The 23,234-nt window shown below is 35.1% G+C and overlaps 3 protein-coding genes across 9 annotated transcripts; 2 read left to right on the forward strand and 1 right to left on the reverse strand.

Moving 5' to 3' along the window:
- The first annotated feature begins 2,559 nt into the window (after positions 1-2,559).
- Positions 2,560-12,402, forward strand: LOC113690952 (uncharacterized). Of its 6 annotated transcripts, none has more exons than XR_011815161.1 (6): positions 2,560-3,382; positions 5,801-5,959; positions 7,507-7,725; positions 8,790-9,353; positions 10,076-10,112; positions 10,444-12,402. XR_011815161.1 is itself a non-coding variant. In XM_072051000.1 (5 exons), the coding sequence occupies exons 1-5, from the start codon at positions 3,215-3,217 to the stop codon at positions 9,263-9,265; spliced, it is 879 nt and encodes a 292-aa protein (XP_071907101.1). In that variant the 5' UTR covers positions 2,560-3,214; the 3' UTR covers positions 9,266-12,402. The 6 variants fall into 6 exon arrangements, 2 of the variants coding, with proteins under 2 accessions (XP_071907101.1, XP_071907099.1); XR_011815162.1 differs by having other exon boundaries at positions 8,790-9,091; positions 9,235-9,353; positions 10,076-12,402; XR_011815159.1 differs by having other exon boundaries at positions 8,790-10,233.
- Positions 12,403-15,676: 3,274 nt separating this feature from the next.
- LOC113690237 (uncharacterized) lies at positions 15,677-19,082 on the forward strand. Its single transcript, XM_027208074.2, has 4 exons — positions 15,677-17,809; positions 17,944-18,207; positions 18,441-18,560; positions 18,730-19,082. The coding sequence occupies exons 1-4, from the start codon at positions 16,634-16,636 to the stop codon at positions 18,775-18,777; spliced, it is 1,608 nt and encodes a 535-aa protein (XP_027063875.1). The 5' UTR covers positions 15,677-16,633; the 3' UTR covers positions 18,778-19,082.
- A 792-nt stretch (positions 19,083-19,874) lies between these two features.
- Positions 19,875-22,986, reverse strand: LOC113690236 (pentatricopeptide repeat-containing protein At2g20710, mitochondrial). 2 transcript variants are annotated; one of them, XM_027208072.2, is made up of 2 exons: positions 22,585-22,986; positions 19,875-21,436 (listed from the first exon to the last, which is right to left on the reverse strand). In XM_027208072.2, exons 1-2 carry the CDS (start codon positions 22,933-22,935, stop codon positions 20,156-20,158), a joined length of 1,632 nt encoding a protein of 543 aa, XP_027063873.1. In that variant the 5' UTR covers positions 22,936-22,986; the 3' UTR covers positions 19,875-20,155. The 2 variants fall into 2 exon arrangements, with proteins under 2 accessions (XP_027063873.1, XP_027063874.1); XM_027208073.2 differs by having other exon boundaries at positions 22,665-22,789.
- Positions 22,987-23,234: the final 248 nt, after the last annotated feature.

A 23,234-nucleotide genomic window follows, 5' to 3' on the forward strand; every position in this document is an offset into this window, starting at 1 on the left:
ACCATTTCATTCAGTTCATGAATTGACATCCGTTCACAATCACATAAGTCTACATGGTTCACATTACTACCAACATAACTTATGTAAATTTCCCAACAAATCTTTCCTCATGATGCATTCTTATAGTAAACCATTCAGATCCTGTGTCTACATTAACAATTGCGAGTAATCATTAATTTGGTAACTAATTAATTAACTCATTAATCTCATATAAAAAACCTTAATCCCAAACCTAGGTCAACAAGCATAATTAAAATAAAATATACAAAACTAATCAACAATAGAAATTAAATAATTATGCTAGCTCAACAAGACAAAATAGCCATGGCCCAGTAATATTATTAATATGCTTCAGGACCACTGGTGCTTATTTATAGACAGTGAATGCTATAAAAAAAATCCATATATGGGACCACTTTCCTCTCACATTTTAGACAAAACACCCTCACATTCAACCTCACAACCAAAATAAAACTTCCTATGTCATTAGCAATCACTGTAACACACATATCCATAATTTGTTGAAATTTTTGCAAAACTTTATACGCTTTAAGTGCACATACCGTATACTAATTGAGGGTCGAAGTAGATGTCCCTTCTCCTAATTTTCCATTCATCGTTCATCTGGGCAGACTTCAAACCTGACCGATCTTTTCCCATACTGCAAATCTCGTAACTGCAAGGAGTATTTTAGGATTTTTTTAGAGGCTAGTGAAGAAGAAGTTCAAAGTGCATCCGACATTTGAAGCTTTCAAGGGGCTTTCTTGTTTTTTGTACCATACTGACGAGATTAGCCCCAATAAATGTCATATGAGTAGTCCGTGATATTTTTCTCGTCCATCTTAACAGTCACATTGGACGGATGGATTAGGAATACACAATTTTTTTTAATTGGAGGATTACATTTACACATTTATTAGTTGGAGAACTAAAAGTGTGCAAATTGAAAGTTTGAAGACCACCGTTGTTTTTTACCCAAAACTATATAGAATCCCTTTATGATTTAGATTAAAGTGTCAAAGTGACGAAAATGATCATTCATAATGGAATCTATAAAAATATTGAAATAATCCTTATTTAAAAATTAAAATGGATAAAGTGACCAAAATATATAAATATAATATACATGATGCATTAACCCCATATGATTTTATATTTTACCATATAAGCTCCTTACAATTTAATGCTTTACCATATAACTCCCTTATGATTTCAAAATATATACATAGCACTTGTGGTTAATAAATAGGGATAATTTCAGAAAGCTCCCCTGAGGTTTCTGCCAATTTCACTCACCTCCCTTTAGGTTTGAATAATTATACTAACCTCACTTTATGTAGTAAAATGACTATAATATCTTTCACTTATAAATAATTCCTACAAACAAATATATTCTACAATTATAACCGGTCTTTTATTCTAAAACAATTGCTGCCACACAAATTAAACTCGTGTTCTATTTCTCCAACTCTTTCTCTTAACTTCTTTTTCCTACATCTCTTTTTTGCAAATAGACACACACTCTCTTTTTTGTTTTCTTTGTTTTATAAGTATTATTGAATTGAAATTACAAAATGACAAGTTGTTGGATCATATTTGTTGTCAAACTAAATGAAGGTGAAAAAGATAACGATAATACAGAGTACATACAAGAAAATAAAAATGATAGCTAAAAAGAAAATGTGGATTAAAGAAGGTTACGATATTATACCAATTATGTAAAAAAATTTTTGAGATATAAAAACTATAATTAGATTTGCCTAGAGACATGGAATATGGTCTCTAATGTTGCTTTTGGTTGCTCCGTGTTGGTATTCTTGGTATGTTACATTATTTTAATAACAACAAGGTTGAATAGTGACATTGGTCAATTTAAACATTGAATTTAGGCAAAAAAAAAAAATGAGGCTAAATGTTAGGTTGAATGCAAACTTTAATCGTCACAGTTGATTTGCATGGAAAGTTTTGGGATGGCAATAGTAAGCTGTAAAAATTGTAAGAATATGGAAATTAAGGTGAAATAGTTTATTGAGTTCGTTAAGGAGGTGGTTATGTCGTTTACCATAGTTGCAATGTAAAAGAAATTTATTAGTTTGTTTTTCCCGCTTCTATGTAACAAAGGGGTATTTTAGAATTTTTTAGGAGAAAATTAGCATATTGGGTCTATATTGTTACTGAAATGCTAATCATAGGGGAGTTAGGTGCAATTTTTTAAAATGGAAGAGAGTTTCCTATAATAGTTAGAAATCTTAAAGGAGATTTCTGAAATTATTCCTAATAAATAATTTTCAATTTTACGTAGGGGTGTTTTTGATATTTTAGATGACTCCATCATGAATTGTAAATTTTGTCACTTTGACACTATAATTCAAATTATGAGTAGGTTATGTATAATTTTTGGAATTATAGGAGATTATGTACAAAAATACTAAATCACGGGTAAAATATAATTTGCCCTTGATTTTCAGGTGTTGTTGCACCTTATGCAAATTTAGATTGAAAAAACATATAATAGTTCTCTTAAGAGGTCACTTTCTGTTGAATTTTTTTTCTTGATTTTAGTTCATTGGATACTTTTCTTGGATCATGGTGGATTTTGAATTTTGAAAACCGATACTTTCCGCTATTTGAGAGGAAAGCTTATTAGTTGTTTTCTTTTGATGTTTCTTTGACAGACAATCAGTTACATGGCTGAACGAGTTGTAGGAACCGGATCATTTGGAATAGTTTTCCGCTATTCTTTTCATGTTGTCTAAAGGACCAAAATCACATCAAGGAACTAGATACTTTCAAGAACTTGGGCCATCACAGCGACGATCATCTCTACAATTGGAAAAATTTACTGTACAAGGAAAGGCAATCACACACACACACTCACAGAGAACAAAAAAAAAAAAAAAGAAAAAAAAAGAATCGTAGTGATATGGAGATGAAAAGGGTCGATAAGCAAATGGATTTTGTGCTGTTTAGGCCTACTATGCCAGGTTGAATGGTGGCTTGACTGGCTTCTGTCATGATTGTTAAGAGAAAAAGGTTGAGGTGTAAATAGACAATTAGCAAAATCAGTAAGGTCCCAAAGTAGATATAGCCCACTTTGGGATACTTGATTTACCCAAATTTTTAAAAATTTCAACCGGAAACTCGACTGGGAGAACAGAAATCGTAGAAACCCTCAGGCATCCAGGGAGAGAGATGAGAAGCTGACAGGAAAACAATGAGTACAGTTGTAGCACATGGCCCTCTAATATCTTTCGTGCCCATGAAATCTAGTAAAGGTTTGCGCCAGGAATTTTCCAATTCGAAGTTTTCCTTGAGCAAAAGCAACCCTTTAATTTTCAGGTGCTGCTCCAACAAAGATGAGAAATCCCAGGAATCTCAGATGGTATTTTCACTGTTATGTGCTTTAAAATTATGAAATTGAAAAGGGTTATCAAATTTGCATGTCAAATAATTGTAAAATATAACAGTAATGATTTGCCGTTTCTGGTTCTGTTTTATTTCTTGTTCTTGTCCATGCTTTACTTGAATGAAATAAAATTAGCATTTTGGAGAAGAAAGTTGGGATTTTGGATTACATCACTTGCATATAATATGCTTCTTGTAGTCCTGTTTGTTGTGGAAGAAAGGGTAGATTAGTAATGGATTTTGTGTCCTTTATGGAAAAGAAGAGGAATACTTGCATTTTCCGAGAAAATATTCATTTTGGCAAATAGCTAGTTCAGAACTCTTTCCATCAGTTGTACATCAATTTCGCAGGCTCATTCAAATGATGTGTCTGTTGAATATCTTTTCTGAGAAGTACTGAAACATGAAATTTGTCAAGAAAAATTATGTTGGACTAGAAAAAGTTCTTGCATTTCAGCTTTCTGCTTATGAAATTTGCTGGCTTTACTTGCATTTGGAACATAGTTGTTGAATATCTTTTCTGAGAAGTACTGAAACATGAAATTTGTCAAGAAAAATTATGTTGGACTAGAAAAAGTTCTTGCATTTCAGCTTTCTGCTTATGAAATTTGCTGGCTTTACTTGCATTTGGAACATAGTTGTTGATAAATCTGTACGGCCATCTTGTGAAAATTTGTAGCCGTGATATTTTCCGTAACAATTAAGAGAATAGGGCAGAACATGTACTACATGTTTCTTGATTTAATTTCTGTGAACTATGTGGAAAATGCAGGATTTCTTGACCTTGTGATTCATTAGGTCCCTGGAGTCATATTTTTTCATCTTTTAAATAGACATATCATTAAATTTGTTGAAAGATTGAATCACTTAAATGCATATCTGCAGAATCCTTAAAGATGACTTACTTGGAATTATTCTTTTATGCTGCTTCCCGTCGAATTGATAAAATGTCAACCTTGTGAGTTGTACAAGACCCAAAAGCACTTATCTCATGCAATAAAACAAACATGCTCCAGAGTGTCAAAGGCAAGAGGTCCTGCACATGACTATATACTAGTCTAATTTATTGATTCTCCAAAATGGTGATAGTTCTTAAAGCATGGTTTGTTTCTGCAATGGAATCAAGTGTACATGTAGCTGTATCATCAAGATTCTGTGATGGTTTTGCTTTGATGCCTTATGCTTACTTGGAGGCTTTCAACTTATTCTCCTTCAAGGATGAATAAATTTAGCACATGACGTTTAAAAGAAAAAGGTAAGTGTGCAAAGTGGAGCATATGTCTATGACAATTGCCAGAAAGAATCCATAGAAAGAATGATAGAATGATGAATATGGTGGTAAGGGACTGGATAATTCAAAAGGGAATGCTAAGGGTGTGTTTGATAAATTTGAAATCTGAAATCTAAAATCTGAATCCATTAAGTTATTAAATTGTTAAGTATTAAATCTAATACATTTGAGTGTATATCATATTCAGTGATAAGTGAATAGCTTATCACTGACTTGTGAGAGCAAGTTTTGCCTAGGAAATTCAGTGCCCTTTAATTAATTCAAATGTTTAAATTTTCGTTATCAAACGCATCTGAACATGTTAAGATCTGAATCCATTAAGTTTAAGTGCTGAATTGGATATCAAACAAGGCCTAAGTCTGGAGATTATTGCTGTGATTGCACGTATTTACAAGTTTAAGTTATCCATATGTAAATTTTAAAGTACCGTGATGACTTCATGTTCTCGTGGCATGTAGTATACTTTATTGTAGCTTTCTTTTTCAATACGAGCATGATGATAGAACTATGGATATGTTTTATACTTTTTCCTCATAGTGCAATATAACAGTTGCGGTTAGGCTGATGGGAAATTCTTGTAACAATAGCAAAAGCACAAGTGGTATGTCTTACATTATTAATTATGGATTAGCTTAATCAAAAAGGAAATAGAAAATCTAGATTTAATTTATACCATCTGAAGATGTTTGTGTTGACTGTTATCTTTTTGTCATGACTTAGCCTTTTGAAGGAACCATGTGAGGAATGGATGTCGTTGTAAAGTGAATAAGGCAGTTCTTAATTAAATGAGTTCTCTAGTACAACAAACTAATGGAGATTCTTCCTTACTACAGAATGTTAAGAAGTAATAGGAAAAAAATGAAAGGACAAAATGATTGAGAATTATATTAGTATCATAGATTAAAGAGATTGATCCTTGGATCTAATTAGCTTCGAGTTGATTATTGGATTGCATGTATCTATATCCAAGATGAATGTATAGAAAAGTAGGGACTGAGATAAGAATCATGAGTTTGTTGCCAAGCATGGATGAAAGATGTTGTTAAATTTTCCTTTTGAACTATGAAGTGGTCTCTTCACATTGATCTAAGATTTCTGGTGTAGGGTTTCTCGGTGCTTAAGAAAGACGTTGAATGTGATAGAGGGATAATATATAGCACTATGGCATTCTATGTCTTCAGTTTGCACATTCCATTAAGTTTTGGCGGGCTGGCTATAGGTGCCACCATATTGCATCAACAAGTTATTGAGCCACAGACTGAGGTATGTAATGGTCTACACTTCTCAATCAATGACTGCTGAAATTGGTGATGACAGGAATTATGTTGCATATTCCTAAATGGCATACTACAGTGGCACCAAAATTTTTATCTTTTGGCAGGGAGAGCCGGAGAGGGTTATGGGGAGAAATATCTTTTTCATTTGTCATCTAAATTTCTTCCAAGTGTTCTCAGCACAAAAAATGGCATGGAACAGTAAAAAGAATAAAAATAGAAGTACAATTATTCACCTTAAATTTTATTTCTTGTTACCCTTCATCCCAAATTGATTGACATTGAAAACTCAAGTAGTTTCCAGTGATAATCTTTGCTTGTTGTTCTTTCTTTGTGATTTTTTATTTTATTTTATTTTTACTTCTTATCTATTCCTTTTGTTGTGAAGACTATGTCTGTAGTTCTTCTGTCATACCTGACAGCATTACAGTATCCTGTCTTATCCACGACCTCTCTTGATGGGAATTGGGCCATGGTTTATTTCTCCCGCAAAACATTAATATTCTGTTAAACCTGGAACCCTGGGTCTTGCCACTTAAAAGGAATTATGCATCCTACATGATCCTGCATGTTGTGCACCGTAGTTCAATTTCTCTATGAATTACATGTTTTGATAAATGACATTGCATTTTATATGAATATTTTTTTTTTAATCTAGGACCTTAAATACAGGTCCATCACATTACACTGGTCACTAGCGTAATGTTATAAGAATCATGTATCCTTCAAAAGGTTTTGGTACTTGTTTTCTGTCCAAGTGCCACATTGGTTACAACTGATTTCTGTACTGTTATTGTGGAGTTAAAACTCTTTGGTCATTCCTTTCTATAAATGAACTGCCTAAGGACAAACATTTGGTTCCTTCTCCATTCAAGCATTGAATGGGCTTTCTGTTCCTCTGGATATCATTGCTTCCAATCTGTATAGGCTTCAACTAAATGGGCAAGATAGTATCGATAGTTATTAAAAAATCTTTCAAGTTATCCTTTATGTTACGTGCCATATTTCAGTTAGTTTTTAGTCTTTGTGTTCATGTTGATTATGCTCCAGACTGCATTCTTTATCAGCATTATGGGTTACAAGAATGGCATAAAGATGTAGCCTCTAATCTTATTATGGATCACAAACTGAGAGGTATAAAAATGACTATCGAAGATCTTTCATGTTTATTGTTTTTAACAAAATACACCAAAGGTGGAGGTCATTAGCAACTGATATCTATTATTTATCTGTGAGATCTCTTAGATCATTCTTCTCAATAATTGGAGAGCTCAACCCCCATTAGATATAAGCAATGGGTACTGTTTCAGTGCATTTGGTTTATGTTTATCATTGATATTTACTGACCAGGAAAATCAATTCAGTAATCAAAATGGTTACCAACTTAATTCCCTGTTGCACCTCTTTATTCAAAGTAAAAACCACGCTGAGAAAGCAAAGGATTTCCTTAGTTACTTTATGTAGTTTGGAATGAACGTTAGGAAAGATAAAAGCGCATGCTGACTTGTGTTTATATTTCCTTTATCATCAGTACAGGCGTTGGCATTACTTGGTCTTGAAATTTTAGAGTTCATTGGTTTTGTCTTGCTGCTGAAACGTCCTGGGGAGCCCCAGTACAAGCTTCTTGACTTATTCCAAGTTGACGAGTTAGCAGGAGAAAGAAGCTGGTTGCTGGCATCGCTGATTGGTTTTTTGTTCCTTTTGTTCTTGGTGCTGGTAACATCACTTATTGCTGATCAATTTCTGGAGACTAAGGTCAGCTTTGTTGAATCTGTTATTTTTCTGCTTCCTTTTCCTTATCTTTCTATTTGTTTTGGAGGTTTTCTGTTAGAATTTCATTTCACTTGAAAATAACCATTAGCTTGTATGGCCTTCTGCTTCATAATAGGAGAGAATGAGATTAGTTTACATGACAGAAAGCTACTAGCTAGATCCTCGTACTTGCTCTCATTTGGAAAGTTTGGACTTCACATGGAATGAACTGTATTTTGCTGGGTTCTTTAGCTCTTGATGATTACACTGTCGTTATGCTCAGTTTGTTTCTGTGCACATGCCAAATTTGTTTTCTGGTTAGGATTGCAAACGTTCCATAGCTTTTCTTGACTTACATAAAGAATTTGCAAATGGTGATGAATATCTAGAATAATCAGTGACATTGAAAACACATGGTTCTTTAGGTATGAGGATATGACAAAAGAAGGCAAAAGGAGCAAGGAAGCCAATACAAAATAGCAGATGCATATTTACAGAGTAGAGGATAGGTACATCAGGTTTTGGGTTTTAAGTGCTGGAAGAAGGAAACGCATCAGGAAATTAGAGGGGCTGGTAATGTTGAAGTATTGAATTGTGATTTTCTCCTAATAAATTGAATGCTTTGCAAAAGCACATAGCTGTAATCTAAATTGTAAGCCAACTGAATGGGAGGCTTGTGCTAGGAAATAGAATACCCGTGTGCATTCAGTTACCTGTATAAAGCATAGCGACTTGCTCCCATGTAAAGATTGAAGTATCTCTCTTTTGCCAGCTCTCATGGTGCTTTATTAGGACTATAAGGGATCGCTTATTACAGATCATTATAAGAGGAGATGTTGCATTACCTGTAATTTTTTTTCCCTTTTTCTGGTTTACATTGTGCTACCTTTATGTTAAGGTGCTGCTAGTACTAATAATAACTGTTGTTTAAGCCAAGCTCAACTTCTGTTAGTTATTTCAACTATCTAGGACTGGTGGACAAGTTTAGCATTGGATTAAAAGTTATCATAGTATTTCCTCATGATGCCATGTTCGTAATGGATGATAGTTTCTCTCCATGTGCATAGGAGGTAAACAATCCAACACTGCAAGCACTCCTCTCAAGCGGCTCAATCTCTGTTACAGCTTGCATTCTTGTCTACTGCATTGTCACTCCCTTCCTGGAAGAGATTGTCTACAGAGGGTATTTGCTGACTTCTCTTTCCTGCACTATGAAGTGGCAGCAAGCCGTTCTGCTGAGTTCTTTGCTTTTCAGTGCATCTCACTTCTCTGTTGAGAATTTCCTGCAGTTATTCGTTATTGGCTGTGTCCTTGGATGCTCTTATTGTTGGTCTGGGAACCTCAGTTCATCTATCCTCATACACTCGTTGTACAATGCCTTCATCCTCTACATAACCTTTATTTCTTGAATATTGATGCTGATTCTGCGCGTTCCTTCTACTTATTTGGACAAATTATCTACCTTTATAGATTCCATTTACAATGACAACTAAGTATTGCTTGTCCTCTCAGCTTTACAGAGAAGCCTCGGGCAGCACAATAGACATCTCCTATCCACTATGGATGCTGCTGATTTTTAGTGGGAAAGACATCTCATACTCAATAGGCCCTTTTGCTGGGAAAAAAAAAGGGTTGTCTCAGGAACTCACTTTTTATGGAGCATTGCATAATCAATTAACATACAGTTCTAGGAGGGAAAAGCATATTGAGATTTAAAATATAGTATGAGAAAAGTTAGCAGCTAAGGTGCCTTGGTTAATGGCAAATCAATCGGCTTAAGATGTTTTTTTTATTCGTCCATTGAATAATCTCTAACCCTTCACGTAAAATGTTGCTACATATCATCATAATCCATTTGGAAATTAACAGTGTAATAGAGCACGAGTAAAGAAATTTCTAACTTCAGTAGTGTCTTTGATCTTCTTTTGAGTGTTTTTCAATTTATCCAGTTCTTAAGGGACTCGAACGTCAATCTGCAAAGTTTGCTTGGTAGGTCAATCCATTCATGCCAATAATTTTCAGTGGTTCTGCAATCCATGTTCACATTCTCCAGGACATGTGATACCTGAAAATTACACCTGAAGAGAAAAGGCCCACTTGAGCCAGTACAATTTTGGACCCCTTCCTTCATACAAATTAAAGTCTTTGAAAAACCCTGCAAATTGGATAAGGCAACCATGTTTAGCTGGTCAATAACATTTCAGAACCCTTTACAGCTTCTTGTACATCCCTATATTATATATTTCATCTACTGTACCCATAAATTTTCAAAAAGTGTGCAAGAACAAGAAGTTCAAAAGAAGGTGTGAATGTGATTAGGTTTGAATACTAATGATTTGATAGTGGTTTACAGCAGGTAAATGGTTGGAGGATTGCTGCTTGGCCACCTGGTATGTGCTGTTTTCCTTTTCATTTTGATAGAATCCACATGGATACTCTTGGAGTATAAACTAAGTTTATTGGCTCAAAAACACATGGAAGATGGTGCATGATCAAAGCATAAACAAGCAGGTAGTCGGCTAATTCAAATCATTCAAATGATTTCAAACTGAAAGTAACATGGTGGAGATTTCCTTTTGGTTTCTTAAGGCTATAAAGTTTTTGGCTTTTCTCTGTTTTTGAGTTTCTTTGCTTGAAGAGAGCACTAGCCATTGCTTTACCTTCTGAGTTAGAATACAAAATCTGGAAGACAATAATGGGCTTAGAGGCTTCTATTTTCAGGAGCAAGTCACATTCTTGTTGATGTGATGTGCAAGAAAAATGGAGGAATCATTCAAAACCTTTGGCTAAAAGGTGAAAGCTATATAGAGGGAAACCTACCATCTTGAGCAATGAAAGCAATTAAAGTTGCATTTGCTTGTTTGTGTTACTTCTTTTCTTGACAAATAGTTATACTACTATCAGACATGCTGGTGTTTAAAGACTTGTAGGACATTGAGAAGCTTTCAAGTCCCTAAAACTCATTTAGGAGAATGGTTAACTTAGTGTAGGCAAATCGAGTCATTTTTACTTCACTCATTCACAATTCAAGAAGGAAAATTTCCAAATAAAAGTTTCATAGTTTGAATTGGTCGATGAATTTTAGTGTTATTGTTTATCTAAACATCAAAACAGCATATACCCAATGGATGTTATAAATCCAAATGTAGAAACATAGGTTGTATAAAACAAAGACAACAAGACAAGATGGTTGGATAGAGAGAGGGATTGATTTGAATAGAGGTACCCTAAAATATCACTATTAGTCTAGCATATCACTTGTATATTCTTATCACAATGCCGCCAATCATCAAGCATTTATATGGTGGTAGTAATTTTTTTAAAAATTTTTGGGTATTTATTTCTTAGCTTTCATTCTATTTGGTAGTGTTTTGAAAAAAAAAATAGAATTTTCCATAAATTATTAGTGTCGCAAAAATCAAGTTTTACATTCCCACTGTTCATGAATTTATATTGTGCACTACATTCAAACAATGGTGATGCAAAGATGCTGAAAGATATACCAAATCACTAAATACTCGAATTGAGTTCGATTTGATAAGAAATTTGTACTTGATTCGCTAATTAGTTAAATCAAGTTTGAACAGAATTTTATGTTCGATAACTTTCAAAATCAATAAAAAAAAAAAAAAACTCATTCCAATTTGGTTCATCATATAACCAAGCCAAATTTCTTCGGAATAAAAGGGTCAAATTTGAACAAAATTTCAATTTTACCTAAAATAATCAAACAAATTTGAAAATTATAGTATCGACTTGATTAAATTCGTTTACACCCGTAAATAGAAATAGAAAGAATCAAAAATTGGGAAAAAAAATATACAACGTCTATATATTAGTATGTTACTGTTACATTGCCCTGTCGTGGTCCCAAGAAATCATCAATCTTTGTCCCACTGTCCAAACCAACGGCTACATTCTACCCAACTGGAAATTGCCAGATTTAGTTGACGTCCACAAATTGCTAGCTTGTAAAGGACCATTTGTCCCTACTTAGACACACAACCAATAAAAAATAAAATACCACCATTACACGTCTTACAAAGCCTGCCTTATCCCCGCGATCAATGGTAGCTATCAAAGGAATACAAGACCGGTGAAAGCAGAATTGTTCTTGATCAATGCCACGTCTGGTCTAATGAGTTGGATCCCACGATCCCTCCAATCCTCCTACCTTAAATAACACCTCAGATTAAACCACTCTCCAGCAGCTGTCCACATATTTTTCAGAAGCCCACCTGCTCAATCTAGAAACTCTTTTGCCTGCCTCTGTTTCTCTTCCCTGCTCTTGCTTTTCAAGAAATGGGGAGCTTTGAGCAGAAAGTGAAGGAAAGGGCCAAGGAATTGAAGATCTTTTTCAAGAAAGGGGTGAAGATTGTTGGAGATTCATGCAAGAAGGGATGGTACAAGCTCAAGCACATTAGGAAGAAATGATTTCAGGGATTTTGTTCTGTCTCAGCCAAAAAATTGTTTACGTTTCCTTTTTCTGCTTCTGACAATTTTTTGGGTTAATTTACAAGTTGAGTTTTGTTTAGTTGTGGTAGGTGGTTTTGATACATGTAAAGGGAGTTGGGGTAATTCTTGTGGTTTCTGTTCATCTTTCAATTTGTTACAACTACCCTCAATCCTTGAGCTTGAGTTGCTTTTTACTATGTTACAAGATTGATTGAGATTCATTAACTTTGTTGCTGTGCCCCTTAGGTGATGTGATGATGTATTTTGTGGTTTATCCATATTGCTAGGAAAGACATGGAACAGGAAATCTATTACAATCAAATTCATCAAAGTTGAAAAGCAGAAAGAATGGTTTTGATTTTGAATTGAGATGGCAAAGAAATTTAAATCTTTATCAACTTGGCAAAAAAAAAAAAAAAATCTTAAAATTAAGTTGAATTCTTTGTAGTTAAAATATGATAAAGCCATTGGGAACTCTAAAATAGAGATAAACAACATAAGTAGCATAGCAAATTTACAATTTTCTAGTACTCTTTCTGCTTTTTATTTCTCTGTTTTGATTCATTGCATGGTCCAGACAACTAGACTCTTCTAGCTCAAGCATACCAGTTTAACAACAGAAGCTTGTACCTGGAATTTAATTTGCAGCCAAGATCAAATTTGCAGGAAACCCTGTTCAGTTAGTTCTGCTCTTAACAATTTCTTGTGTTATTCATAAACAAAAATTTCTCTCGGCGCTTGTGTGCTCGGATCCAGGCGCAGTAGAACTCTCATTTGACAGCAGTGAATACTATGTTTAAACATCCCCGGCCTGTTAAAAGTATTCTAGATTGTGAGAAATTAAGTTAAACTTTTAAGTGTGTCTAACAATTGAGCAAAATGGAGTGGTTGTTAAGCTGTTGCAGAAAATGAATTGTTTGTATCTCTGTTTTTTTCTAAGGAATGGTTTGTAACTTTACTTTGTCAGTGTAAAAAATTTCTCTTTTTTGTCATGTTAGCAAGTTTAAATTTGTTTTCTTTTTTGGTCAAGATGTTAGCAAGTGTAAATGCATAGAGTAAAAGTAGAATTTTATCATCTACTCAAGCTAATGAAAAACCCCATTGCTCTTTTTCTCCCTCTTGTTCTCCTCATTGCTTTTCAAATCCCACATTTCCTCTTCTTTGATAAGATTTTTCTTTTAAAGTACTACTATTTTCTAATTGAGATGCATGACATCTTTTGACTTAGTTAAAGCATTGTTTATTTTTTATTTTTTGGTCGGGGGTGACTCCTTATTAAACTAAAGTAAGTAATTAAAGACAAACTTGAAAAATCTCTCCTTACCTGAATTTTAGTTGTGCAGGGTGATTGGACATAATTTACCCCTTATGTACATGTTTATGTGTTTCATCAGAAAGACGAAAAAAACCAAAGAAAAAGAAATTTTTTTTGTCAGCAACGATACATTTATATAACCTACTCTATCCTAATCTAGGGGCAGGGGAGCCTAAGGAGAGACTAATGGATATACAGACCCAAGTACAACATTTCAAGACCAAGAAGTGAAGTATCTTGATTGGATTTTTCCAATTAAGATGCATTAATCAAGTCTCACTATGAGGGGATTTGTCCAAAGTTTGGGAAGTCATTATAAGGGGTTTCATCCAAATTTCGGAAAAAAAAAAAAAGAAATCAATAGGCTGGAAGATCATAGGTTTTTCTAACTTCCATGATTTGCTGCTTGAATTTGTAACAAGGCTATGGTTTATATTTGACATTACCAAACTTGCAAATATAGACATAAATTCACCAAAGTTACAAATAAAAATAATATATTTTTTGAGGAAGAATAACAAAGAACTAAAATCTTGTTTTGCAGTGCTATGTAGTTGTGATGAAGATGCATGGAATATAAATTGTAGGGAAAAATGGTGGACTGGGCAGTATAGCGTACGTAGAATACGAAGGTCAGGTATAGGAAGAAAGTAGGTAACTGGAAGAGCGTCATACATAGGATGGGTATTTGTGATTTGAATGAAGGGTGTTAACCGGTGAACTATGTTCTTTGATGAGGTGTCACAATTTTGTTAACAGTCAATGAACTAAATGTGCAAAAAACAACAGTTTGGCAAAGTGATGCTCCTTGAGTACTCCCTTAAAGGGTCTCAAGTGTTTTTTTTTTTTAAAAAAATATATAGTTCATTCGGAAAAGTATTAAAATTCATGTGTTGCAATAAATTTCAGTATATGTATTTAAATGGTAATTTAGTTATGATTTAAGTGTCTTAAAAAAGTGGGCAGCTATTAGAAAAATCCATAAAACAATCATTCTTAATATTTCTATATTATATATATATATAATAATAAACGTTATTTATAATTATTCGTGTAGGACTTTAATCTGGCCGAGCCTAATAAAATTTATGTGTAGTTTACATTTAATTTGAGCCTTATATTTAGCCCTGCATTCTACATAGCCCAATTAAACATAGAGTGTGATTTGATTGGATAGGAGATTATTGGAGATAATTTTGTGAAAAAAATACTGTAGAACTTCTTTAATGGAGGAAACTTCTCAGACATCCTCTAAATTATCGCATTTGCACGCTTTTGACCCCTCAACTATAAATTGTCACAAATAAGCTCTAAAATTAAAAAAAAATGCTTACTTTAAGGACTTCCGACAATTTTGGTTGTTAGAAGTGACGAAATTAGGGGCAAAACAGATCAAACAAAAAAATCAACCCACAAAAACAGCCTAAAAGGCCTCATTGAATGATCATTTCATCAAATTAGGGCCGGAAAAGATGGAAGATGGAAGAAGATGAAGAAACATTAAACTCTATATTATTAGTTGGCTTAATATACCTATAGTTTTTAATCAAATCATGAGTTGATTTATCTGTTTGGTCGGTTTTGCCCCTAATTCCATTACATTTAATCCCCCAACATTGACGGATTTATAGCTGAGAAGCCAAAATCGTGCAAAATGAATGATTTAGAAACCTGTTAGAAAGTTTTCTCTTTTAAATATAAGGTACGCGAGATAAAAAATAATTAAAAAATTTATTTACGATGCAAGTAAATAAATTTGTGCATATAACATAATGATGTCCCTTTTGGTCAATTGAATCCAAACATTTTGATCAATTGAATAAGCTAAAGCAACAAATAGCAAATAAAAAAATAATCACAAATCCATGATTATATCTCATTCCCAATTCACCCCAACATTTTCACAAGCGTACGGGAATTGGAATCCTCTCAACAAAATCGGAATCTTCGGATACAGCCCTTTTAATCACCTCCACTCCACTCCACCATACTCCAACAAAACCCCCTCTATCCAACCATTAATCACATCTCACCATCCATTTTCAAAACGTCAACCTATTCTACGGCTGATCCAGAGCACAACCCAACTCCAGCCTTGACTTCGGTGTGTAGCTTATCCAACCCAGCTTAAACTTAATCCAAAAATTCAGACAAAAAAATAAATAATAATTTTTTCTATCAAAATTCTGTTAATTGTCGTTTCCAATTTCAATTGTCAGTCGCCTTTCTCCCTCCCAACTAAAACTTTCGCGCTTTCTCTCTCTAGAATTCTCCCTCTACCTATACATACAAATTATTTGTATCTCTAAAACGTAAACGGAATTCAAATTTATCCGAATTATTATCGAACTTCTGTTAGATCTTCGAGTTCACAGTAGTTTTTCCGGTTAATTGCTTCGTCTTTCTTGCTTTATCCATTTTTTTTAATCTAAATTTTTACTTCGATAAATGGAGATGATGACAATGGAAGAATCGCTTGTTCTGGAAATGGAAATTTACAGCTGTTATGGAGTTGAAGTTGCTGAGGATCGAATATGTCGAGGAATTTTTCAGATAGCTATAGGACAATCTAAGCCGCGAAGTTGTAAGTTTAGGGTTTTCTGAAGAATTTCAGTAGTAGATACTGTTAATTAGGGTTTTAGTTCATTTCGTTGCTTTTGAACTTGAATTGAAGTGAAAATTAGTTAGTTTCTGGTGCTTTGCTGATTACCGTGATCAGTTTCTGGTGCTTTGCTGATTACGGTGATCTATTTGACTGTGATTTGGATGAAATTGAAAACATTTTCGCGTTTGGAGTTTGCTGGATGTTGAATTTATGAAGACCATGGGGAGCTTGGATTTTGTTAATTCGACATTCAATTTCAAGGATTAAGCTATTATATTTGTGGTTGTAATATAGAATTCAGCCTTATTGGGCAGTAACACGGGTATATGTTGAATATTTTGCTCAGAGGATTTCGTAGGATTGGGTTAGCTTTTCTTATATCGTATTTGGACTAAATGGCCTTTTGCAGTGGTGGGGTTTTCAATTTGTATAGTGAAGGGTTTGCTTGTAGAAATTGAGAAAGTTTGGAGTTCCTTTTTTTTTTTTTGGGTGGGGAAAGGGCTGACCTTAGGCAGACTGAAGTTTGGAAAAGTGTAATGGCGGGAAGGAAAGAAGTTGGATTTCTGAATGCAAGTGGTGTTAATTTGAAAGAGCAATTGGCTAGGACAACGTTGCGTAATGCAAGACTTCAAGGTCATACATATGTTGATCTTAGGAAAGATGGTAAAAAATCAATTTTCTTCTGTACTTTATGTTTGGCGCCCTGCTATAGTGACTCGATCTTGTACAATCATTTAAAGGGTAGTCTTCATTGTGAAAGGCTTGCTGCTGCTAAGGCTACTCTGTTGAAGCCCAATCCCTGGCCATTTGATGATGGTGTATTGTTCTTTGATGATTCTTCTGAACGGGATGAGTTACCTGTATCGAAGCGTGATAATCTTCAGTTGTTAGATAATAATGATTATGATGAAAGCAGTCTTGCTATTGTTAGTTATCATGAGCACCTCGAAAATAATAGCAATGGCCATGCATCTCATGATGATATTGGGTTTGGGAAGAATCCAGATTCTGTTGGTGCTGGCACCGCTCTTTATAATAGTCCCTCTCCGACCAATCTGACTGACACTTTCTGCAGTCAATTGGTTATTCCAGGTGTCCTTTGTAAAGATGAAGTGTCTCAATTAGAAGTTTCATATCTGGGTGTTGCCCAAATTGCTGCTCGATTCTGTGAGAAGAATGGAATTATAAATGAAATCCGAAGAATATGGTGCGAGTGGCTTGGAAGAAAGGATTGTGATGGAGAGGATACCCTGATGGTTTTAGAACATGATTTTGCTATAGTTACATTTCCTTATAGCTATAATTTAGGCCGAAAGGGGTTGCTTGATGACCTAAAGTACTTGCTTCCACCCAGTCCTTATTCGGAATCTGAGGAAAATAGTGGCGGAAGGAACAGAAAGCGGAAGTCATTTTCTGATCCAGAGGATGTCAGTGAGTCTCTGGCTAATCAGTATGACTCTTCTGGTGAAGAATCTCAGAATTCAAATAGTTGTAACAAAAAATTGCTGCTAGATGGGTATGATGATCAGCTTCTGCATTCAAGAGTATTATCAAGCAAAACTCTGAGGAAAGAATTGAGGCGCCAGCAGCAAGTAGCTTCTGAGAGAATGTGTGACATTTGTCAACAGAAGATGCTGCCAGGCAAAGATGTGGCCACGCTATTGAATAGGAGCACTGGAAGGCTCGTTTGCAGTAGTAGAAATTTGACTGGAGTATGATCTCCAATCTTTTCAACTTGGTTATGTTCAGCAGACATTTTCCTGTATCTTTTGGAACTTATACTTTTCATTGAGCTATAGTTCCTTGTAAAGGTGTTCATTTACACAGTCACTGTTCTTTACTGCAGGCATTTCATGTATTTCATGTTTCTTGCCTCATTCATTGGATACTTCTTTGTGAGATGGAAATCTATGCAAAACAGTTTGATGCAGCCAAAACAAAAAGGAGACCAAGACGAAAAGCTGGAACCAAGCAGAGTGAGTCTGGGAAGTTTAGCGAGATAAAAGGCATAAGAAAGCAAATATATTCCTCTTTCTGCCCAGAATGCCAGGGCACTGGTGTGAACATTGATGGGAATGAGCTGGAGAAACCTACGGTGCCTCTTTCTGAGGTTTGTGACTTGGTACTGATCTTTTTATTAATTTCTGAAACTGTAGGGAAGAAGCCTAACAAAAATAACAACCTGCAAACTGACTGTTATTTCCCTGTTGTGGAATGGGAAAATATACAGGCAAAGGCAACAGACAGTATCTTTCATACTTGTTCTGAATATATTCATACTTAAATTGTTGGTTGCTGTTCTTCATCTAGTTTCCTTTAACCTTGAAGTTCCTGTGTGTATAGATGTTTAAATACAAGATTAAAGCAAGTGATGCCCATAGAGCATGGATGAAAAGTCCTGAGGTGTTGCCCAATTGCTCGACAGGATTTTACTTTCCTGCCCAGTCTGAAGATATGTATGAGGTGGGACATTTTGGACCAGAAATATTTTGCTATAAAAATATTAAATGAGCTTCCTTTACCCTTACTATATGCTTGTTTCAGAAAATATCTTTAGATCGCTATCTGAATATTGTTGCTGGGAAAGTATGTTCTTGGATGATGATTCATTTTCACATTTGTCTGTTGCCAGGAAAAGGTATCACCACTTAAGTTGCTTCACTTTTATCGTGCAAAATGACTGAGCTGAACCTGCCTTTCAAGAGCCAGAGGATCGTTCTGAAACACTTAGCAATTTGACGTTTTAGTTCTTGTAACCTCTGTAATCTGTTGTAAATGTCATGATTCTGATGTTAAAAACCATTAGTGCTTCAGAAGTTTCAGTTGCTAGAATAGGGGTACCTTTCTAGATCTTTTACCGGTAGCCTTGTATATTGGTGGCTTGTTATCACTGCATTTGACAGCTTTACCTACCTGTGTATATTACCGCCTTGGAAATGGTGATTCAGAATACATGCAAATGCTCAGGTCCTCATTTCCTTTGTTTTTCTTGGTGAAAAATGAATCTCTTTTCTTAGATTTTGTTGTCATTCATCGTAAAGCATGCTTAGAAGTTGTTGAAGATGGGTAGTTAGAAAACTATCAATTGGCTACGTGGTTATATTCAAGTGTATATAGCAGAGACCTCTTCCAGATATCTTGATGAGAAGCTATCACGCATTATCTGAGAAATCAATTAATTTAGTTGCAAAGTTCCATTAACTGCACAGTAACGATTCAAAACAACATTCCTTCTCCAAATGAGAAATATTATGCAAATCAAATGAAATTGTGCTACAAGTGAACAACTTCTTCGCTGTGAAAAAGAAAATCTATTGCACAAATGGAGAATCAGAAGAAGCAACTCAACAACTTGGCAACATTAAGCTGGGGACATGGTCAGTGTTTGGGCTGGAAGTGAAAACGGGTGCAGTGAACCAGTGGTGGAGGAAGCTCATGCAATTAGAACAGCTCTTATCAAAGCTAAACAGATGGGATGGAGAAGCATATTCAGTCTGACCGCAAGAGTGTGGTGGAAAAGATCCAAAATGAATGTGCAGAAGACCCAATGATTGAACCAATACTGGAAAATATACTAAAGATCAGACAGGTTTTGTGAATGTTAGTTTTCCTTTATCAAATGTGTGTGTTTGGACAGTAGATTATTTGAGATAATCTTTGGAAAAAATACAGTAGCATTTTTTTTATGTGATATATGTGAGATAAAAATGTGGTAAAAAATGTGTTAATGATGCACACAAATAAATTTTTACAAATAAGTAACCATCCAAACAAACGTCCAAAAATGATGTAGGGGCAGTTGCTCCAGTTGTGCAAACTTTCTTGTTTGAGCAATACAAGTGCTGTTAAAACAAAAAAAAAAAAACCTTTGCAACGTACTCTTACCTGCGAAAGCTTCTACAGAGATGCTGTCGGTAAAAGAACCTAACTATGTCCCAGGGACTGAAGGGGAGAGGCAAGAGCAAGTGTTAAAGACATTTGCTTAGAATACCAGTGCAATATATTTTGTCGTTGAAGGGACATCTTTAGGCTAATTGCTTAATTTATTTTACATTATATCAGGATGTATGTTCGAAATTGAGCTCTGTGTCCCCAAAAATGTCTTGTTCCGAAGTCTCGGACTCTTCCTCAGCCTGATAAAGTTCTTGGAAAGCTGGATCTCCCTTTCTAATGTACCTTGAAATCACGTCCTTGAATTCTGCAGAAAACTCACATCGCTTAAGCAACCTTAACATCTCCTCAGCTCCAGCAATATCTCCTTTTTTTTTCAAGTACCGCAGACAGGAAGCCAAAACAGGAAGATCAGGTTCCCAACCTGCGACACCAGCAGCAATCGATTTTTTTGTCATCTCGACTGTATTTTCCATCTGATTAGTTTTGTTGTAACCCTGTGCCATACGACTCCAAGTGCTCGCAGTTGGCTCATTTCCACTGTCCACAAGTCTGCTGATAATTGACTCTGCTCTTTCTATATGGCCTTTCTTGCAAAATGCAGTAACAAGCAAATCTGGAATCCTAATGTCAAAATATTCCTTGTTAGCTAGCCATTCATCTAACATCTTATCTGCACCATCAAGATCATCCAATTTCAACAGACAACTTATAACACAAAAACAACTCCTATTATAGATCTTCCGAGGTTTCTTGTACAGATTCCATAAACGGAGTACCTCATCTTTTCTTCCCATAGTAGCATAAAGAGTTAGTAGAAACTCATAGGCCTGACCAGCTTTTTCATCTGCTTTATTATGTGCTTTTGAACGTCTTCGACCAGTTGCTTTTGCTTGCTCGATTAATCTCTCAGCTTTCTTTAACACCACTTCAGCCTTCTTAAAGTCACCGGCTTTCAAATATCCATTGGCTGCAATCACATAAGAATTCCATTGCATTACAATAACAGGATCTGCTTCCATCCTCATTAGAAGTTTCTCCATTCCCACTATGTCAGATCCCACAACACATGCGTTCAACCAGATGTTATATGAGAAATTGTCAAAAGGAATGCCCTTGCTATCCATTTCTTGCACTAGAGAATCTAATTTCTCCAGCTTCCTTGTCTGAACGTACAATGTCAGCATAGCACTGTAAGACAGCGTCTTATTATATCCCAACTGCCTCATCTTCTGCATCATTTCCTCTGCTTTACGCAATGACTTAAATTTAACATAACAATTCAAAAGAGCACCATGCGTTTGAATGACTCTTAAATTGTCTGGCAGCCTCTCAAAATATTTTTCTGCTTGCTCAAGGCCATGGACTTTGGCTATCAGATCTAGATGAACTGCAGCATCTGCAGGTTTTAGTTTAGAATGTTGAATGCTATTGATCCATTCAGAAACCTGTCCCAAAAATCATTACAGCATTCTTTAGCAAGAAACCCAATTAACCACAACATGCCAAAAAGCTCCTGCTAATAACGAGTCCAGGAAGTGCTGGGTAAGTTCACAATTTTCTCTCTAAAGAGTAACTATCTCCATCTATAAATAGATCTTTCAAAGTGCTATTGAAGAATATTATCATGAACGAACTGCAAATATATCACCAAAGCCTGAAAGGAAAGGTTATCAAGGAGAAAGATAAAGGCCGCCATCACCTCAGCAAAGAAAAAATCCACCTCTTTCTAGTCTATGATGAATACTGTGACTTTCTGTTGTCTTCTTTCAGGACTTATCAAAATAGAGGATGACCTAAGTAACAATAACCAATCCTTCATAGGAATTCCAAATCATACTAATGCTCATGTTAGAACCACAGAAAATACCAAATGAATTTCAATTTGTATTTACATATATATGCTTGAGCTCACGAGTTCAACCCTGTACCTATTACCTCATCTCATTCAATCTGCGAGTTATGAAGAGTAACCACGCAATTTCTATTTTTTCTAGGAAATTACAGTCAATTTCGAGCAAAACAATCAATCATGATTTTCATTATATAGCAAAGAATGAGAAAACGAACAAAAAAGAACCCAATACAAGATGGTTGTGCAATCCTGCTTTTTTCGTAAAATTAAGAGTAAATGTATCATGAGGCTGATTAGACAAAAAACAGATTTTTAAGAGAGTCAAACAAAAAAGAGAAAAAAACAGATAAATCAGCATGCAGCTCTCCATCCAACTAGCATCACAATCATGTATAGAACGTCCAGGTAATGCCAGAATAAAATCAACCCACTCAAAAGTTTATTTTCCACTTAAGCACCCCCAGGTACATGCCACAGATCATGAACAAATTAAGGAAATATTTCACAAAGTTTAAACCAACCCGGTTTAAGTTCAGTAGAAACAAAGCATTTACATTAGACAAATATCAAAAGATAACTAAACTCATCCATCCACCACACACACACACACAAAGAAGTAAGAGGCGCTACAGCATTTCACAAATTAAATTAAACCCTGTTCAAATTTGGTCAAAATAAACATTGCCATAGGAAAAAGAGGAAAAAAATAAAACAAAAAAAAAGAGTAATTAAGTATGGTACCGGGAGGGCATAGCTGTAACGTTTATAAGATCTGAAGTATTTGATAATAATTCTGACATTATCAAGGTCTACTTCTCTACCTTCATCCACCCATTTCTGAAGTACTTGAGGGATGGAATCTTTAGGCTTACGCACACGTACGAGCCTGGTAAAAAGTGAGTCCTTTGGGACAGAATCTGAGGAATCAGACGATGATGGTGTTGATGTTGGCGAGGGAACAGCAGTTGCAGTGGAACAGAAGAATGAAAATGGCCCAAGATTGCTATCTATTGAAAAATAGTTCTTGATTTTGGTTACAGGGTTTAAGGAAGAAGAAGAAGTGAAAGAACGAAGGAGGTTTCTGGCCATCATGTGTTTTCCTACATTAGCAATTGCCAGCTCTTGCAGCTGTCTATATATCTTTCGTCTCTAAAGAGAGTACTAATTGATGAAAAACCGAAAAAGTTTTATAAAGATATTCAAATTTAGGCCTGTCAATCGGGCCTAATGAGCCGGGCTTTGATGAGTTCAAGCTCAGCTCATTTAATTTGAAACATTTTCGGGTTTCGGGCTATGAGTTTCGGGTTCGTAAATGTGAAGCTCATACTCAACTCACATAATATTCGGGTTGTGAGCCTTAATCGGGCTTAGCCCAAGCTCACTTATTACTC

Source organism: Coffea arabica, chromosome 5c (assembly GCF_036785885.1).
Source record: "Coffea arabica cultivar ET-39 chromosome 5c, Coffea Arabica ET-39 HiFi, whole genome shotgun sequence".
Taxonomy (NCBI): domain Eukaryota; kingdom Viridiplantae; phylum Streptophyta; class Magnoliopsida; order Gentianales; family Rubiaceae; genus Coffea; species Coffea arabica.

Coding starts and splice junctions, on each gene's coding strand:
- LOC113690952 (XM_072050998.1), top strand. CDS start 3,215: ATGAGTACAGTTGTAGCACATGGCCCTCTAATATCTTTCGTGCCCATG. Junction 3,383..5,800: donor AATCCCAGGAATCTCAGATG/GTATTTTCACTG, acceptor TTTCTGGTGTAG/GGTTTCTCGGTGCTTAAGAA. Junction 7,726..8,789: donor ATCAATTTCTGGAGACTAAG/GTCAGCTTTGTT, acceptor CCATGTGCATAG/GAGGTAAACAATCCAACACT.
- LOC113690237 (XM_027208074.2), top strand. CDS start 16,634: ATGGCGGGAAGGAAAGAAGTTGGATTTCTGAATGCAAGTGGTGTTAAT. Junction 18,208..18,440: donor CTACGGTGCCTCTTTCTGAG/GTTTGTGACTTG, acceptor CTGTGTGTATAG/ATGTTTAAATACAAGATTAA. Junction 18,561..18,729: donor AGTCTGAAGATATGTATGAG/GTGGGACATTTT, acceptor GTCTGTTGCCAG/GAAAAGGTATCACCACTTAA.
- LOC113690236 (XM_027208072.2), bottom strand. CDS start 22,935: ATGATGGCCAGAAACCTCCTTCGTTCTTTCACTTCTTCTTCTTCCTTA. Junction 21,437..22,584: donor GTTACAGCTATGCCCTCCCG/GTACCATACTTA, acceptor TTTTTGGGACAG/GTTTCTGAATGGATCAATAG.